At 32.9% G+C, this 20097-nt stretch overlaps 2 protein-coding genes across 3 annotated transcripts; both read right to left on the bottom strand.

Annotated features, from left to right (window-relative positions):
* Positions 1–6069: 6069 nt before the first annotated feature.
* LOC133695379 (uncharacterized) lies at positions 6070–6959 on the bottom strand. Its single transcript, XM_062117354.1, has one exon. The coding sequence runs from the start codon at positions 6679–6681 to the stop codon at positions 6274–6276; it is 408 nt and encodes a 135-aa protein (XP_061973338.1). The 5' UTR covers positions 6682–6959; the 3' UTR covers positions 6070–6273.
* Positions 6960–14135: 7176 nt separating this feature from the next.
* LOC133694795 (uncharacterized) lies at positions 14136–19385 on the bottom strand. Of its 2 annotated transcripts, none has more exons than XM_062116492.1 (8): positions 19141–19385; positions 18913–18999; positions 18602–18807; positions 18067–18140; positions 16979–17128; positions 16539–16824; positions 15025–15258; positions 14136–14937 (listed from the first exon to the last, which is right to left on the bottom strand). In XM_062116492.1, the coding sequence occupies exons 3-8, from the start codon at positions 18755–18757 to the stop codon at positions 14575–14577; spliced, it is 1263 nt and encodes a 420-aa protein (XP_061972476.1). In that variant the 5' UTR covers positions 18758–18807; positions 18913–18999; positions 19141–19385; the 3' UTR covers positions 14136–14574. The 2 variants fall into 2 exon arrangements, with proteins under 2 accessions (XP_061972476.1, XP_061972475.1); XM_062116491.1 differs by having other exon boundaries at positions 18913–19015.
* Positions 19386–20097: the final 712 nt, after the last annotated feature.

Consider the following 20097-nt stretch of genomic DNA (forward strand, 5'->3'; position numbering starts at 1 on the left):
TCGTCTTATTAATGATATCTAAAATATTTATCTCTTATTAATGTTGTATAAGAAATATGCATCTCTCATTATTATAATCAAGAGAAAATGACTCTCTAACCTCTCCACTCCATCAAAACATCAATGTTCAAGGATATGTAACACCATGTACTTTCTCATGTGTTTATACTTATTTCAATGATCGAGTACGTAAAAATTCAGGTAATTTTTTTTAGAACAATTGCTACACTTGATTTACAACTTTTTATTAAATACTATAATATATGATTTATCATTCACAAATCAATGAAACTACCAAATTTCTCAATTTACATAAACATGAATTTATCTTAAAATATTCTTTTGAAAATTAAAAAAAAAAAATCTTTTAACATGGAAGGTGAAGTAGCTTGGTGACTCTTTAGTAACGAGAAGCAATCTTCACAAATTTTTACTTGGAACACAAATCAAATCATGTAAATCTTAATGAATTCATGCATCATGGTGATTATTAACAATTTAATACTACCAAATAAAATCAATTTCATATATCTTTTATTTAGCATATCAAATCTATATCAACTTCTGATATTGAACTTTCTTATTTGTTACTGATGACTTCTCTTTTCATCATCATCATCATCATCATATTACTTTTTACACGCACAAACTAATTTAAGTCATCCGGTGTGATTTAATCTTTAGATCTTGTAATTTAATTGAATATACTAATACTTCCATTATGTGTTCCTTACACATCTAACTCATTTCATGTCTCATTTCACTTCCCAAGCACATATAAGTCGTATCGTTGTTTCATTCACAATACATTTAATTTATTTCACAATTTGTTTTCTTAAACTCCTATAACTTATATAATATTGTTACAAGCCATTTAGCTTCCCGAACATTCATTACATACTCAACAAATATTATAAATTAATTTCATTTCCAATCATATTATTTATTTCATCCAAATAATAATGTTAATTCATCTCTATGTCCATTATGTTGTGTTTTACTTATCAAATAAAATTCTAAGCCAAGATCTATTATACTTATTAGAGCATAACTATATCATTTTTCAACTCATTAATACTTCCAATCCATTAATGGTTTGTATACATATCCCTTTTATTCCCATGTACCTTACACCCAATTAATTTTCTCAATTGTTTCTTTTAACCTAATTATTCCTTATACTCATTTGAGGTATAATACTTTTCAACTTAATTATTCTTGGATTGTACCAAATTATTGACATCTTCATTTACATCATAATCCAATACCACAATCATGATCTAATCATTCTAAACATTGTTTTATATCAACACGGCTCAAGAATGGCATACAATTAGTTTAACATATATAATTTACAAAATTATATCTACATCAAAATGTATTACTATATAAATCAGTTTGTAGACTCTGATGTGAGAGGAATCTGATAATTAAATCATTTTGTTATATTAGAACGTAGTACAACCATTTGAGAAATAAAATTTATTCATGCATATACTTTATCTTATAAGTTAGGATTAACATCTTGGCAATTAAACAACTAATGTTAATAGCCATTACCGAGCACTAGCCTCATTGTTGAGTAACTAGTTTCACTGTCCATTACCAGACTCTAACCTCTTTACTAGAAAACTAGTTCCATACATAATAATATTGAAATAGAAACATACCATATTTTTTTAAAAATACATTTAATTGACTTAATAAGTTTGTTAACTAAAAGTATCAAGGTATCAAACACCTACCCCACAACAGTATCCATTCACTGGCCGACTATCTTACATGTCAATTATTTTAGGGTTCTCATCATCTATATTTTCCCGATAAAAATTTATGTTATTGCGATCAATAACAATTCTCACACAAATTCCATCGTTACGATCAAAATTAATACATACAAGTTTTTCTCGTTGTTGCGGTAAATCACATATCATAACATACTATAAATTCTTGTATATGCGATTAATTACAAATTACATATAAATTTTTACCTCGAAGGTACAAGCCTTCAATTAACAATAACAATAATAATACATGGTACAATTTCATTACCATTATAATAATGTATAAATAACTAAAAGGGAAGGGAAGATCAATCTCCCACTTTAACTCTTACCATCTAAGTTCTTAAGAAGTCGTATCTCACCTCGTACCCTTCTTTTACAAACTCCACATAACAATTACTATTACTCACACATTCTAATTTGGATTTTTTCTATATCATCATTCCATACAACACACCCCAAACACAAATTCACAACCAAATTACATTATGCATTTGTACATAATTCCTTAATCCTCTATACATATCCATTCCAATAACTACCTCATCACTCATACATATAATTTTACATTCATCACAATATGTTTTATATATAATCTCAACATGCCTTTTATCTAACAGAGCCATTAGATTTAATAACTCACATTTATATCCAAGGCCACAAATATTCCAAAAACACAATTTCTATATATGATTCTCTTATTTTATCATGATTTTTTTTATACATCACATTATGACACACATATCATCATTTTGTATAATTTACAACAATTTTTTATTTGGCCGGATTACATGGATATACATTCATGAGTTAATTTTATTCATTTGTTTAAAAAAATCTATTTATCATGTTTGTTCACATGGTAATTAGCCTTCCAAATAAATAATTATAAACAATTAAATTGAATATCTTAAGCAATTCTTCTTTTATTTTCTAGGCTCATTTCTATACTCATTTTATTCTATCTTTTTAGAACAATTTCAAGCAAATGATTATAAATGACAAATCTTGGTTGGTTTGGTTTAACCAAACCAAAATACTGTTCAGTATTTTAATCATAACTGAAACTATAGAACTCGATTTTAAACGTGATTTGTCTTGATGTAAAGTTAAGACACTAATATACAACTTTTATAAGAAAGAAACACCTAATTCTTCTGTTTTCAATCCCAGAATCAATCATCATAATAACACTTGAAATCTGTTCAAATTTAGTTTAGTCAAGATCTTTCCTCGGTTTGTAGTTTATATATAAAGTTATATAACTCAAAATTAATCAGACTAGTTTCACTTGAAATTTAATATTTATATCTACAACCATGAAGAAACGTATTTCAAATTCCATCATTATCAAGTTCTAAATTCAGTTAGAAGTTGAATGATCCAAACTACTATAATTCCAACGTGTTTAAAACAAGTTTGACATGTAAACCAAGTGTCTTCATACATTGAAATATCATCAAAGATTACTTTTATAGCTTTAAACATAAAGCTTATCATTACCCACATTCATGTCAAAATCACAATATATCAAGAATCCTATTGCAACTAACATAAGATTTCATTATCTCAATTCATCATCATCACTTAATACTTACTAATCCATTGCCATTAGACAATAATTATATAATCTCACAAGTTTTCACTTCTTTTCTCTTATGGCAGGCTCTACCAACCTAAAAAAAATATTTTTTTCTTTTCATAATCTTTTGAATTCATGAACATCTACATTATTATCATTTATTTTCACACAATCACATATAGACATTACACATAACCATTTCATTTACATACTAGCGTGTTCAACTTAATCAATTTTAAATACAAAAATGCATTCCTATTAAATTATTTTCAACACTTTCATATAAATTAAATATATGTAATTTGGCTGAAACCCCTATAAGCATGAACACCCATTTTTTTTTCTTCAATCATTCATAATTCAAGCCACCTTTTTTACCCTATTACACTTCAATTATATCATTTAAATACAATTTCTTAATTCCCCCAAAATCCTTCGAGAACCCTAATTTATAATCTTTGAAAATTCAATATTAAAACTTACTAAAATAAAATCAAAGTAAATTAAGTGGCTTCAACAACTTTTTCATGTTATGTTGATGTCAATTACACTCCTCCAAAACCAAATTTTGCACCTCCAATCTTTATTTTCTTCCAATTCTTCACTCCTCCCCTCTTTAGATGATTTCTTAGGTTTAATATTGGGTGTTTAGGGTTTTAATCTCTCATTCTCATCATAAAAACATCAATTTCTATGAAAATATATCAACAAGAGAACAAGAAGATGATGATAGTTGGCCTTCCCCCTTCCTTTCGTCTGCACTACTGTTTATATAGGTGGAAGAATAATAAATTTAGCCAAAATAATAATAATACCCTTAATGAGTCCATGGGTCATTTTTCAGGTATTTCACTTGATTGTCGATGTCTTTGTAAGACATTTCTAAACTCTGATTGATTTGAAATTGTGACCCAAGCTAGATCCACATGTTAGGATGTTACTTATAAAAGTTCATCCTAATCCAATGGTTGGATTGAGAGTTTTGCTTGATTGTGTAAAATTGAACGGAAGTAGAATTACAACCCGAATCTAATTCTAAACCCAACTTCGAATACGTTGTTCTCTCTCTTCTGAATGAATTAGCAAGCTTACCATATATCATTGAAAAGGTACATATATCTAATTTTTATCCCAAGTATAACCAAAATGAAACTCGCTTTGAGCTCAAGATATAGACTGAATAGTAGCCAAAGGTCTAGTGTGACAAATTTGTCTCTTTTTAACCTGAACCTCTGAACTTAGCCCATTAACTTCTTCTTTGATCCTCTTTGATTTAGACCTTATACTAGCTCCCCCCTTATTTTCCCATCTTTTTTTATTTCAGATTTTTTTCCTTTCCTCGTTGAAATCTTATTATCTTTGATCTTACGTTTACTTGGGGGTTTACATTATAAATACTCTCTAAACCACTTAGGTAAAGACATTCATAATTACTCTCCTTTAAGTATGTATACTTTAATTCTCAGAGCATTTATCATACAAAAATAAGAACAAACACTCATATTCTCGGAATTTAAAGTTTTTTATCTTATTTATTGCAATTCTCTACTAAAAAGTCTTTGATATTATATGAGGATCTTTAAACTCCACTAAAGTGATTGTTTTGCAGGTATTGGGTGTTTTACCGCCAACTATTTATTTATTGAGCTTTAGAGAAAAGGATATTGACTTATGTGTGATTAACCACTATCTAAATATTAAATAACAGCATTCCCAAACATGTTAGATCTTGGAATATGATCACTTATGTTGGAAACGACCATAGAAGGTTGTGACCAAATTATTCTCTACTAAACATATGTTGCACGTTTTATAAAATCTGTCACGCGGCTTGTAATTTGATGCTTTTGTTTTAGCAGAAAAATAAACAAGTTTTTGCCCACATGAATTGCATTTGATGCATGAACTCGTAACATCAATTTCAGGATGGAAGCTAAGACAAGTATTTGGGCTTGAAAAAAGACACTTCTATAAAGAACCCCTTGTATAAAGGGAAGAAGTATGTACTTAGCTTCAAAATATCTTCCACGGATCAAGATGCTTATGCGTGGAACATCGGAGCGGCTTTCATGCTAGGTAAGGTAGGGACTAGGGAGGAAAGGAAGAGCTAGCGAAGTGGGCCAAAATAAATGTAGCTGATCATCATATCAATGCAATGGAAGTTTCTTGGGGGAAGCTTTGGCTCAAAGTTCCAAAATATGCTGGAGATACCGAGCTCCTATTTCGGATTGTATGAATTGTGGAATGGAAGGGAGATTTGCTAATTCACCAGGCAGTCTGTACTTGAAACAAGGAGGACAATTTTCCATGCCTTTGCCCTCACCCGTGCTGCCGTGCATCAGGGATTACCCGTGTCCTATACACCTCTTCCTCATCAACACGAAAACAATGTCTTGTGTGTATTCAAGCTTATTTGGGCCATCCAAAATAGTCGGCAATGCATTGGCTGACAAAACACACGATGGAATCATCAAAGGCTTTAGTGCAGGGAAGTTTTCTGCAATCAAAGAAGCAGTGCGAGTGCGTATGTACCCGAAAAGGGTTAGGTTGTGAAAGTAGTCAACCTTGACGTTCCATGGTCTGTTGGTTTTTTAATTCGCTTCATCGTCAAGACGACTTGATTTGGGCAATCAAAGAGGTGAGAAGAGTTAATTATGGCATAGGCTATATGTGCTGCAGTGCTTAATTAAGATGTTTGAAGTCTACAATCAATTAGTAACATGGTGGATTAATAGAAATTAACCAGATATATGCCTTGGCATATCAAAACATTTCCATACTTATTAGAGTACTTCATTCAGTAGTGCTAAGGAAGAGAACAAGAAGAGACAAAGAATCATTGTGTATTTAAAGCAAGTTTATTTCTTTATACTAAATTTATCTGCCGAAACATAAATATGCAATCTCCTAAATGCAAGTTAAGTTTGTATGAAGAGAACTCAGCCTTGTAGTGGTTTTAGCAGATGGATGGGGATGGGATATAACTGGAAGTCCCCAATGAGTGGAAAAGATAATGTTGGGATACAGAGTCAGATCATCCATCATCTTGATTCTATCAATAACATGGGCATACACTTTTGCAATCCTGCTGTTTGGGCTTGGCATTAGGATCACAGACAATGCCTTGAAAGTGAGCTTCCTGGAGCGGGATAATCGAAGACCCTTTACCCCTCCATTCATTTTCTTCACCCAAAAACGCCATCGTCTAGGCCTTGCCATTAGTTTTTCATGATATTGATCACCGCCATTAATAAGCTTCTCGTAGCGGAACCTCGAGGGGATTACAGCATTAGCTTGGAAACCCATCTGCAGCATTAACAAGAACTCCAGGTTAAAGGACTGGAATAACAGGAGCTGGTGCCTTGTTCAAGCAACAAATTAATACTTGCATGTGTGTGTAAGGAGGCAGAGCATTTAGAGGGCGAATTGGAGGGAAGTGTGCATTGAATGTATCTAAGAGTAGTTAGATACATGCGGAATCTGATCAATTTAATTATAATGTTGCTTCAGATACATAGCACTAGAATGCAAATGCAGAAAGGTAAAGACTGCTTGCCTAGCTTTTTGATTCTTCAAGACACATGGCTAGCACTAGCTCCTCATCTTAAGAAACGGACAACAAGAGGGACATAAACTAGTTGAGTGACTGTTAGAAACACACACACACTGCAACTTTCTTTGATTAACTAGTCAGTGGTTGATGAGATCTGAGGCAGGCACTAGCAGGCATGCATGTGCAATGATTGATGCAAGCCCATGTTACTTGCCAGGATACAAATCAAATCCAATCATTTTATTAAAAGCAAAGGAATTTAAAGCAAATCTACAAGGTTGTTTGTTCTTCACTTTGACAGAGATCAGAGTCCACATTCCACCATCAATCAAGTCAACAATATCAACTGTCGGTCTAATTTGTACCTTGTCGAACAAAACAGCGGCGTGCTGTTGCTTCCTTTTTTTTTTTTATCCTTTTCCTTTTGGACATTCATTTGCTCCAACTAGTTTTTAAAAAATTAAATAGCTAATGGACGGTTGTTATGTGGGTTGGTTTTTTTTTTCCCTGTTATTTTAGAAAATAATACACTTACTGAAAATCTAACAAACAATAATTCTTTGTACAATGGCATAACATCTTCTAAAACAAATCTAATAATATTTGTTAAGAAATTGGTAAGGTTTATTATGTTAATCATATAGCATGAAACTCTTCAATAATTATATAATACGTTTGTTTTTGTTTTTTTTACGTTTTTAGTTTATGATTTCATCTTTTCGTGTGATTTTTCTTTTAAGGTATTTTTATATGTTTAACACACATCTTTTTTTTTAATATATATATATATATATATATATATTAAAAAATTTAAATTTATTATTTTATGTTTTTGGGTGCTCATTTTTATGGCATTTTCATCATTCTTGATAAGATTTATATTGTGTTAATGGTAAAATTAAAAGGAAAAAGAAAAATAGTTCACATATTATATATCCACATAAGTTTACCAAAAATATTAAGAGAAATGGATTTATCATAGTAAGTAATTAGTGTGTGTGAGTTATTTCAATACATATAAAAATACCTTAAAAGAAAAATCACACAAAAATATGAAATCGTAAATTAAAAAAGCAAAAACAAACATATTAAATATTGAAGAATTTCATGTTATATGATTAACATAATAAACCTTACCAATTTCCTAACAAATATTATTACATTTGTTATGCCATTGTACAAAGAATTATTGTTTGTTAGACATCCACAGTGGAATTGCTTATTTATACAATAATCTCATACTGTATCGAGTTTGGACTTGTAGGCCCTGAGAGATTGTATAGATGAGGCCCGTTTAATTAATGTTGCATAAGAATAAAATAGCCCAACTAATGCATTCTTCAGAGTTACAGCCCACCTTAGTAAGGCTTGGTAGCCCATCCATATTTGTAAAGTCATAGTCCAATATTGGAGGAGGTTCCCTTTCAATACGGAGCCCATCACACCACATGAAACGGTAGCCCAACAACGTCACACGCTCTTTTTTTACATGGGGTTTTAGATTTATTTAACAATAAAGAAATACTAACAAATTAATAATTAAGATATATAAGATACCTTATGCATGTGTCTTCCATTCTGTTCAGTCAGTGATAAACTAAATTTGCTTGACTATTAGGAGCAAATTAAGCATACTACTTTGCTTGATTTGATAGTTAATTAGTATTAAACAGTACGTGAGGCCACATGTGCACAAATTCGAGATCTCAAACACATTAATTCATAAAATTCTGACATGCAAGCAGCTTGCAGCCATTTGATTATATATGTTTTCCTTTTAAGGTCAAATAATAATTAAGTGCAAGAGGTAGATCGGTGTGTAATGCAAGCAATGCATTTATTTAAACGTATATTAACGATCATATGTTGGGATCTACTGTCGAAGATACCTTGCGTGCTTGCTACCTCTTAATGAATTCTTCTTCTTCTTCTTCTTCTTCTTCTTCTTAATTTTGATTCAAGAACTGACCGTCGAGCTACCCGACTATAAATAATGATGTGGACCTTCCATAAATAATGAATTTGAGGGTTGATCAACCAGCTAGAATATTGTTGTCATGGTTATTTATATAAATGCAAGCAAGGGAGAAATTATTTTATGAGATAATAATATATTTCGAAGTAACTATCATTAATTCCTTTTACTCTTTCGTGTTATCTTTTATATATATATATATATATATATATATATATATATATATATATATACACATATATGTGACTGTTACCATATACTTTTGGAGCAATACAAAATTTCTTCAAATATAGTGTTAATTTTGTGGGTTGATAATAAATTAGTTATGGGTACAAGGATACAATAAAAAATAATTTTGAGAGAAAATGAATATTAAATATTATTTTTTAAAAATATTTTACTAAAATTACTAACAGTTTTATTGATGAATCAAGTCTATTGATATTTTTCAAAGGGTTGGAAAATAATTATTAAAAATATCATTGTCATTGTTTAATTACCGGCAGAATTAAACTATCAATTATATTAAAAAAAATCATCGATAGAATTAAAAACGATCTTCTTTGTTTGATGAAATGTCATATTTACCGACGAGAACATGAATCATTGAGGAAAGTTTTTTCAAAGAACAATAACCGTCTATAAGCCCGTCAATAAAAATCATGCCGAGTCTAATTATCGACAGAATATTTCGTCTAGAAAATATAAATTTATGGTAGTGATTGTTTTGTGCATTTATATATATAAAAAAGTAACAATTCAAATCTATTTAAATATGTTTTTAAAATTATAGCTTGCTTGAAAATATATTAAAATTAATTTTTTTTATTTTTAAAATCATCACATCAAAACTATAAAAAAATATTAAAAAAATAATATTAAAACTAACAAACCATGCTTAAGTATGAATTATCCTGTCAGGCTACCCATTAAACTGTTTGATAATAAATCAGTAGATAGAGGGGAAAAAAAAACAGAAAATTCCGGTTGGGAGAAGTCAAAACCTTTGACACAGATTAATTATAAATGTTGAATTGAATGTATTTCAAAAAGAGAATGAATTCAAAATTTTTTGAAGAATTTCATGCATGAATTTATAAGTTGTAAGCTTGAAGAAAGAAGCTTATCTGGTAGTGTTGTCGTTTGCAGCCATTGTTACAAAAAGTAGTCAAGTGGTAGCAGCAGCCAAAGAGGATCGGAACTAACACGATGGGAATTCCCGTGATATGTGAAAGAACAAGAGAAGGGTATCTAGATTAATTTAATATTTAAGACTGCAACGGCTAGCAACTGGGACAAGTCGTTGAGTCCTATGTCACATAATACGGTCCAGATAGATATATAAAAGGGCAAATGGAGACCCAATTTTTTTTTATATATATATATATATATATATATATATATATATATATATATATATATATATATAAAACTAATGCAAACTGCAGCGTGATAGTATTAAAGTGCAATTACTAAATCATGGTTTTAATTTGTTTCCAAAGTTGAACAGCTAGCTCGCTCCATGGCTGGCTAGCTTGTGTGAATGATAAAAGTAAAAGCAAGGAATCAATGGCTTTCCACACGTTGGCTTTCTTTCCACTTTGTGTGGAATATTTGACCTTTTTTTTTTTTTTAAAAAAAAAGGCAAAGCCACTGCAATAGAATAGATGCTTCTCCTTCTGTTAGAATTCAAACTTGCTTGCGATAATATTAATTAGATGCTGCTTTCCCAAAGCTAAAATATTAGTAATTAAATATTTATATGGAATTGTGTGATGCATCTAAAAGTCAGCCTAGTTAATCTAGGATTACACACCTTCATTACATAATATACATCTCTATGTTCAGTAGTCTTCGATCTCAAGAGAAGAAGACGAATTCATTACAATATTACTCTATAATTAAGACATGAAAGAATCCAGGCATAATTCTCTATGCGCGCAGCAGAGGTTTCGGTAACAAGATGAACACCATTTTCCACACACACGCAAATATATACAGTAAAGTGTTCCTCGATCGATTATATTTCAAGTTGCGGAACTTAATACATCAATCTTATCTTACACAGGAAAAAGGACTGCTTTTAGTTTTAGCATCTAGCAGGCGCAGAAAAGCGAAATTAATTAACAACAGCACCATGATCATATATATATATATATTACCAAAAATCAACTTAATTGAACATCAATATTGTAAAGAAGGATTTTAGCCCTTCAATATTCCCAGGCTAGCTAGAACCAGGCATGAAAACTAATTCCCACAGACTAGAGAAACTAGGAAGAAACAGTTTTTTCCCCTGAAGAATAAATACTAGAAAAAGAAAAGAAAGAAAGAAAGAAAGAAAGAAACAGCCCAATATATATTTATAGTCCTCCTACCAGAAAGTGCAGGTGGATGAGTTGTGATGATTATGGTTGATGAGGCGAAGAAATCTTCTTCTGCGGCGACAGTAGAATGCATAACGGAGTCTGGACCAAACCAACCTTCTAATTTTACGAGCAGATCTTAGTCTCAGCCACATCACTTTCTTCGCTCTTATCAAAGAACCCTTGATCCTTTCTGTTAGGGTTCGTTTCCTGCAGAACTGGTAGCTTCTAAGAAATAACTGTCTCTTCTCCATCATCACCACTGAGCTGCTGCTGCTGTAATGCTCTGAACTATTGCTATATCCTCCTAATAACTCATTCCAAGTACCGCTACTGCTGCTCCTCGACAGCGGAGTTGGCCCCAGATGATGGCTAGTGTTGTAGCTGTAGTTGCGGTTCATTACCAGAGCCATGATGATCACTCCTGCTAGCTAGCTAGCTACCTGGTTATGTGTGCATGAAATGGAAATTGATGGATAGAAAGAAAGAACTTTTCAAAAAAAAAAAAACAAAGGAAAGAAAGAAAGGAAGAAAAAGGTAGCTGGCTATCTATGATCTGATCTAAAATGAAACAGGTGAGAGAGATTTTAAAGCAGAGATAAATAAGCCAATACGTACAACATAAGAAGGGAGGGAGGGAGGAGGCGGAAGGGGAAGAGGCCAAGGGGTCTGTTTGGCTTGCGTTATAAGGGAATATAATAACTAAGTTGATGTTGCTTCTCCCTGTTGTGGAGTATTGTGCGAGCAGTGCGCCGCCGCAGGAGGAAGGAGCTGGACCCAGGCCGGACTTTTCCTTCCTTCTATTATACTCTTGACACGTACGTTGGGCAGGAAATGGAAGGATAAAGATGGGCGGTCACGTACCTTTTGTGTTGTTCTTTCCTTTTTCTTTTCTCTCCCAAATTAAAAGGTTGGGTTGATGATGCATGATGAATTTAGATGGCTGGTTAGGTTTGAAAAGTTTTTTGTGGATCGGTTTGGGTCCATCTATTCCTGCTGACCAGTTCACGTAGTTCTTGAGGGGAAAAAAATATAATTCCAATATTATAATCTTACAATGAATCATGCCTGCTGTACAGTGTTTTCCCACGCTAAACAAATTCTATTAATTATAATACACACAGTGTGTTTCTGTTAATTAGTATTAATTACTAGTAGTACTTCTTTCCATTAGCCAGTTGCGTTCTCTTTTCTCAGCCCTTGGTAGCACATGGCTTTCTTTCAAGTCCAGTGCCAAGATCATCATGCCATGATAATGAGCCTCAAATAATCACAAGATGTGTCAAGTAGAAGCGTTCAGTTCATGCATGCAAGGCAATTTCCGTGAAAAGGGAAAAAAAAAGAAAGCTTTAGTCAGAATGCTTAGCTTTCTAAACTTTGACTCTGAAATATTACAGATCAAATAATCAGGACAGTTGTAACAAATGGCTACAAACATTAGCGCACAAAACCTGCCTTGCAAGTCTAAACATTCAGTAGGAAATTGTCTTATCTTGATTCTCTGGAAATCACCTGTTGTCAACATTTGATACCTACAATCAAGACCTTAAGCATATGTACTTCTGAGTTTACCATGCATGGATGAAGTGCCTTTCACACCAAGACTACTTGTGTAGCAAATCTAAAATAATACTTGAAAAGAGAGAGAGATTCCAACAAAATAAGTAAATAAATTCGTAAAATAAATCATCTAACTTGCGAAAACAATATAATCAGAGACTTTCAACTTTTAACCATGGCAAATAAATAATTCAGCACAGAGAATTCAACGGACTCAAAAGTCAAATGTGCTTTCTCCTATTCTATGGTAGAGTCAAAACATTAATAATACCTAATTGGAACTGTGGAAAAACACTGTTGATATAGAGTGAAAACAATAGTGTAATGATAGTTTTGTCATGAGTTACTGAGAATATTTAGATATTTTCATAAGGTATACGAGTTATTATCAGGATGAAAACAAATAAAATATTATTAAAAGCAAAAATTTTAAAACTAGTGTAAGTATTTTTTTTTTGTATTTTTACAATAATTTTTTTTATTATGCAGTCATCTAAAATGTAATTTGATATTTAAATAATTATATCAAAAACAAAAAATAACTGATATGAGCAACACACGCTCTAGCATGCGCCACACTTCTTGACAGCCAAACATTGAAAGCACCTTGGTGTCTTGTTTTTTTTGGATGACATGTGTGGTATGTGATGACATAATTTATAGCTAGTGACAGCCAAATTTTTTTATCTGTTGGTTGTGAACTTAACAACTTTATCTGTTTTTTTTTTAAATATTTTTCTAGGTTATCAATAACATTTTTTTTAAAAAATTTGATCCGATTGTTATCTAATTAAAATAAAACCATCTAAATATTATTTTTTACAGAAAAAAAAACCTTGCACCTGCTAAAAGATCATTAGGGGGTGAGGTGGTTTTGCTTCACCCAGTAACATCATCAAGTGCAACAATTAGAATCATCAATTTACTTCCTTTGAATAACACAATTTAAACATCCATGAAAGAAATAACTATATTATTACTAAGATTATAATGACATCCCACGCAATTAGGAAAGACTTCCTGTCAAAGTAGAATTGTGGAAACCTGTTTCTTGTGACAAGGTCAAATTTATGTGACACAAAACCCTGCCATGGTAACCAAAATATGTAGATTCCAGCATCAAACTTCAAATCCTACAACCTTTTCCAATTAGTTGACAACAGCAAGAAAAGCTAAAAGTACCCTTTCTTAGTATGCCATGATGCAAATAGTTATGACGAGGATGGCAAACCGAAATGTAAAATAGCAATGATGAGTTAAATCCACAACTCACATAATGGCCCTGGTTTAGCACACATGCAACAGCAAAAACAAGTTCACAAGAATCAAAACGCAATTTCACGTTGCAAATGGGAAATTGCAAACGTGAAATCTAAAATTTCCATATCTTGAACACAAGTGGAAGCAGGGTGGACAATCATTGATATTTGAAGGGTAAACAAACAATTCAGCCAATTTTATGGTGACCTCTAATGTCTCAAGTATGACGTCTAAAAGTTCTGTATCTACAAAGCAGAATAGGCAACAAAGGTAGATAACCATGGACAAACAGGCAACAATAGAGAAGCCTGAAGCAGTGAAATGCTTAAACCAAATGAAAATAGAGGACTGAGGGCTATGAAACACTCTCAAGGAAATTGACACCAATGATAGCACACATTTCTTTCCTGAAGCAGAAAGACAACCTCATATTCCTCAACTCTTTGCTTTAAGGGTACTTATCTTACCCTTTTGTTTCAGTCCCTCCATTCTTGTCACCTACTAGTTTCATTTGCAGCAGCAACTTTTGCAGGGTAATTGGAGAAGTCCATGTCAATAAGTGACATGTCATATGGTGCAGATACAGAATTAGAAGAATCCACAAGAAGGGAAGATTTCATTGCATCAGAATGTGCAGAATTGAGCACTGAGGTATCATTTTTGGGTGTGCTTGTGGCGGAGGAAGACTGACTGGATAGCTGAATCTCGTCTATCTTGTTTCCAAATACGAGTTTGTTTTTCCTCACAGCATCCATCTCGTGGCCAGTTGGCACAAAGGTTCGCGAGCGATACTTTCTTGTTCCCTCATCACCCTCAGTATGGTTGTAGAGCACATAATCATGATATGTAGGTGCAAACTGCAAATATTTTAATAATCATTGGCATATAAATAGGCATGGTTTTGAAAGGACCCATGGGAGGAAACAAAAATTTGTCAGGCATACCTGGTGAACAGTGTCATGGTATAAGTCATTCAACTTCAGGGCATGTGCAAGACTGCGTGTCAGATCACAAGACCCAGCAATATTCGCACCAGCATACTCTTTGTATGGAAATGCATAAAGATGACCAACAGCAGCTATAAGCATCTCCACACATATAATAAAATCTTGAAACTGAGCAGCTTCCTCTGCATCCTTTATAAATCCAGACTTTGCAGCAAGAAAAACCAGAACTCCCTAAAGAAGAAAAATAGAAACATAACTAGATCATCACCAAGCTCACACTTCTTTTGCTCCCATCTTTTAATTGTCCACAGATAAATTTAACATGAGACTAGGACACTCAAAGAATAAAGTAGATGCATTCTACATTGAAGAAGTAAGAACAATTGAATTTCCCCCCGCTTTTTAGGCTCAGAAGGGGAGGCAGTTGGCCAGTGTATTAGGAGAATGAGAGTTTCAAAAGGTAATTACTCCCAAATCTAATAACTAATAATGAGGCACAGAGGCAGATGATTCCTTTTAGCAGATGGATGCTAGGACCTAATAATGAAGGGATCCTATCAAAAAGCAACATTGTTGGTGCCATATCAAGAATTTTTACAAACTGAAGCTCCAATTGCAGACTGGAATCACTACACCAATATTGCGAAGAAGAAAAACAACAAAGAGAAGATAATAATAGTCTGCAAGTATATATCTCACAATTCTAAGAGAAAGTAATAAGTTCTAAACAACATTACGCTTCTCTTACATTGGTAAATGTCTCTTTTTTTTTTTCTTTTTTCATATCCTGCGATTTGTAAATAAAATACTGAAGGTAAAGCATGCTGTAGTTAGATGTTACGAATTGATGCAGGAAGAATGTCAGAATAAGAAGAATATGAATTTTTCCTAGGAGATTTATTTTCGTTCTTAGCATAAAAGATCCTTTGGAATTTCCTATCAAGTAGACTAGTTCTACAGACTCCAGAGAACCCCGAGGATTAACTGTGATTGTAAGGGGGCAAGGGGTATCATTGGAGAGCTCTTGAGAATTAAGGTTCGGGAGTCAGTCAAGGTACTACCTGAAATTGCTATTTACTCTACTTGATTTCTTGATGAATTTCAGTTAATGTTTTAATCGTTCTTAACTCTCTGCAACTTGTGCACAGACGGTGAATAGGGAAAGCTAAAAGGCACCAAGAGTTCTAAGAAGCAATAGCAGCACAACTTAGGCAGCTGAAAAGGCTTGTTACATGTGTCCTCATACATGTGGGGCACAAAATATGACTTATCAGACTAAAACTTGCAGCAACGTTACCAGATAGGAAATCATGCAAAGGCTTGCATACAGATCAAGTCATTTTGAATCCAATAGGCATAAACTTGAAAAGTCACTCGAGAATCATGTGCTTTCTCTGCTCTTCAGGGATAGCACAAAGACTTCAACTACGAGCACATTGCATGCAAACAAAACTTTGAACAATCAGTCTGTAAAGCTTCATAATGAGAACAAACTGCGGATAAAGTTTTACCTGCCAGTAAGTCAAGAAAACAACAGATTTGATGATGATAAACTTCGGAACTGGGTTGAAAGGCTGAAGCAGATCTTTGCATGCCACATAAAACAATGCCAAAGCATACAATGCCATTGTATACGAGATTGTGTATATAATGGTGAGATACAGATACGATTGGTTAGGACTGAAATTCCCATCCTTGTATTTTCCTTTTGCATAAAGTATGAGTGTAACAGCAACTAAAAAAGGCTTCAGAATCACAAACTGCAAACAGCCCTGCTTGCACCTCCGGATAAAACGCCTGCATTGAATCAAAACTCAAAACTCAGACAGAAATTAATGATAACGAACTTCAGTGAATATACAACTGCAGGTTATGGAGTACATATTTTCTGAACAAAACAGGTAAATGAGATTTGTGCATGCCCCAAAGCCATAAAAAAAGAGGAACTCACCCATCCAATGGAACGGGAGGAAAGCAACAAGTCATCAGACACCATGATGGCTTCATAGCCCGCCCACTTAAACTTAGCACAACTGCTCCAGGGCCGCCAACCCAAGCCAGGCATAAGGACAGAAAGTTATAAATGACCCAAGCTTCATAACTGAAACAGTTGATAAATCATTAGCATAAATGGTTCATGCAGTATATACTACACAAAGAAAGCTTCTTAGCCCCTGCAACGGGAATATTATTATTACAAGATCCTAGTTGTCTGCATAAATTTTTTTTGGATATTGTAGGATGCAGGATAAGGTTGGCTTATTCATTCCAAGGTGCATGAAGTAGAATAACATTTAACAGTAATAGTGTCAAATTTACGGAATGATAACACAAAGGAAGGTGAAAAACATTGAGCCAGTTACTGTCACCCCTTGGTTCGACAATGGTAGAAAGGGGAAGGTGGTCAATCTATGCTACTGCAGAACACAGGGAAGACCCCATGTCCCAGAGTGACATCTCAAGAGCTTATCAAATGACACACCAGCTAAATATGTGGATCTAACCCAGATCAGACCACTAGCGGGCCTCAGAAGAACCCTTGGATTGATACCTGGTGACACAAAGCCATCCAGATTAATAGTAACACTACCATCACAACCACTGTGCCATCACATAATCACCATGACCATTTCAAAACAATACCATCACCAGACAATGTTTGCAATCAACCATTCTTTCATAGGAAATCTTTGTGTTTTGAGCTTAAATGCCCTACTGATTCGATGTACAATTGCATTTATCAACACTAAATGTCTGGATGATACAATCTGTATGCCCACAAGAGTAATTCAACTGTCCATTTGTATTTTGAAGCGAGATACAAGGAAAGGAAAAGGAAGGAAAATTTAAGCTAACAATTAATGATTGTTGGTAATCAATAACTCCAAGCTCATGTAGGAATGATACATAGATGCTTGCTATTGTAATCCACTTTGTTAGGAAATATTGTGACATTTGGATATCAATACAAATTTAGATACACAGTATATAAATAGATAGAGGCTACTGCAATTTTATAAAACAACGAAATACACTTACACTTCACGAATGGAATTGAAATAGATTGAACTCTCTGGAAAAATTAGGGACAAGAAGGACATCAATGCATAAACCTGTGAGCATTTGACCAAAAGATCTTTCTCAGTTACACCTTCCAGAAACAGCAAAAGCAACAGGACAAACAGATTGTTCCGCATGCTTTGTGAATAGATTAACATGCAATCATGCACAAAGTATAGCTTCTGCGCATTTTAGACCATTTGTTCACAAATACTTGTTTGAACATGCTTAACTGACTGTTAAAGTTGAAGATTTTTTTTTCTTAATGAAAACTAGACAAAAAACTCTCATCATGATTATTAAATAAAACATCTTTCTACTCACTTTTTTTTTCCGATGTTTATTAAAAAAAAAAAGAAGGTTCTGCTAGATTATAAGCGCACATTTTTTCCTTATTTACTATCTTGGTGATTTGGTAAAATCTCTCTCTTTTCTTCTTCATTTTCCTTCATGTTTCTTGATTGAACTAGTATAGATAAAATAGCAGCAAGTGACAAAGAAGAGAAGCACAAACCGGGACCATAAAGATGATGCGGACAATGTATCTCTGATAAGTAGGTTCAGTGTAATTCAGAAGATGCCTGTAGATGTGGAAAATAGCCAAAGCCATCGCTCCCAAGGCGCAAAAGAAAGCAATAATGCTAAAGTAAATTGGCAGTAATTCAGCCATCGTGAGCAAGCAAGGAAAATAACTAATCAACCAGAAGGAAAAAATTGTGCCTACAATCATCCAAATAAATGAACAAATAGTTAACGACTGAAAATAAAAAATAAAATTGGAGAAAGCAGATGAATAATGAGCATAAGAAGTAAATAGGAAGGAACCTTGATGAGTGAGTTAATTAATAATAATGTATTGTAATCATTTTCTTCATACAATTGGAGGGGCAGGAGCTTTGGAAATCGCGAACCCTAAACCGAATCATTACTGTCAGAAAGAGGAGAAAGATTGACAAATAAAAAAAACATCCTGTAGCTACAAATAAATAAATGTAAAAGTGGTAGTGTTAATTGATGAATATGGAGATGATAGAAATGAAACCACCAACTTACAGAATATTAATTAGGGAGAGGTGACGAGATCTGACTGACGGAGTCGGAGTGTTAAGGAAGTAAAAGGGAAAGATAAGGAGGCGTTGCTCCTCCGTTTACTCAAACAACTAGCACGCAATTATGGCGGAGGAGAGGATTGATATCGCTGTTAGACAGACGGAGGGAGGGGATTGCAATTTCAGTATATCTGTTCTCCAATTTCTTTCTCTCTTCCTTTATTTCATTATTTTTCTTTGCCAGCTTTTTTTTTTCTCCCTTGAACAAAAAAAGGTTTAATAATTAATTTAACTGCAGGAAATTACGGGTATGTTTTTAAAATTTTGATTTTTAAATCATTTTAATATGTTATATTAAAAATAATTTTAAAAAAATAAAAAATTATTATTTTAATATATTTCTAAATAAAAAATATTTTCTAATTTTAAATATAAAGAAATCAAAATAATAATAATCTTTTAATATACCTTACCTGATGTAAGTATGGCTACTTTTTTTTTTAATTAGAAAATTAAATTAAAAAAATAATAAAGCATTAATGCCAACTGGCCAATGAACTGGACAAGATGGAGGTCATAAGAAATAATAATCTCTTAATGCTATTAATTTTGCTAATATCACCCTCTGAAGATAGGTTCGTCAAGTGATTTTATTCGTAGTATCAAAATAAACCAAATTATGATAATATACTGGCATTGAGATTTACTAGTAAATAGGATGAGAATATAGCATGATTCAACAATAAAATTACATTTGGAGTTATCAAACATATTTGTTTTTCGAAAGAAAAAAAACTACGGGGACATTTCTTTTTTTTGTTTTTTTTTCTAAAGTAAAAAAAAGAAAAGAAAAGAAAGAGAGGTGGGTTAATGGGCCAGTGAGCGAGCCCACAAAATGAAGTCCAGGAGATAAAATATCTCATATGAATCATCAGATCAGAATGCTCATTGTATTTTGGCC

The sequence above is a fragment of the Populus nigra genome, chromosome 5, assembly GCF_951802175.1.
Source record: "Populus nigra chromosome 5, ddPopNigr1.1, whole genome shotgun sequence".
NCBI lineage: Eukaryota > Viridiplantae > Streptophyta > Magnoliopsida > Malpighiales > Salicaceae > Populus > Populus nigra.

Excerpts from the sequence above, each read along its gene's own strand:
- LOC133695379 (XM_062117354.1), bottom strand. The coding sequence starts at position 6,681 with ATGCTGCAGATGGGTTTCCAAGCTAATGCTGTAATCCCCTCGAGGTTC.
- LOC133694795 (XM_062116492.1), bottom strand. The coding sequence starts at position 18,757 with ATGGCTGAATTACTGCCAATTTACTTTAGCATTATTGCTTTCTTTTGC. Across the intron at positions 17,129-18,066 it reads TTCAATTCCATTCGTGAAGT|TTATGAAGCTTGGGTCATTT; the intron begins GTAAGTGTATTT and ends CAACTGTTTCAG. Across the intron at positions 14,938-15,024 it reads ACCATGACACTGTTCACCAG|TTTGCACCTACATATCATGA; the intron begins GTATGCCTGACA and ends AAATATTTGCAG.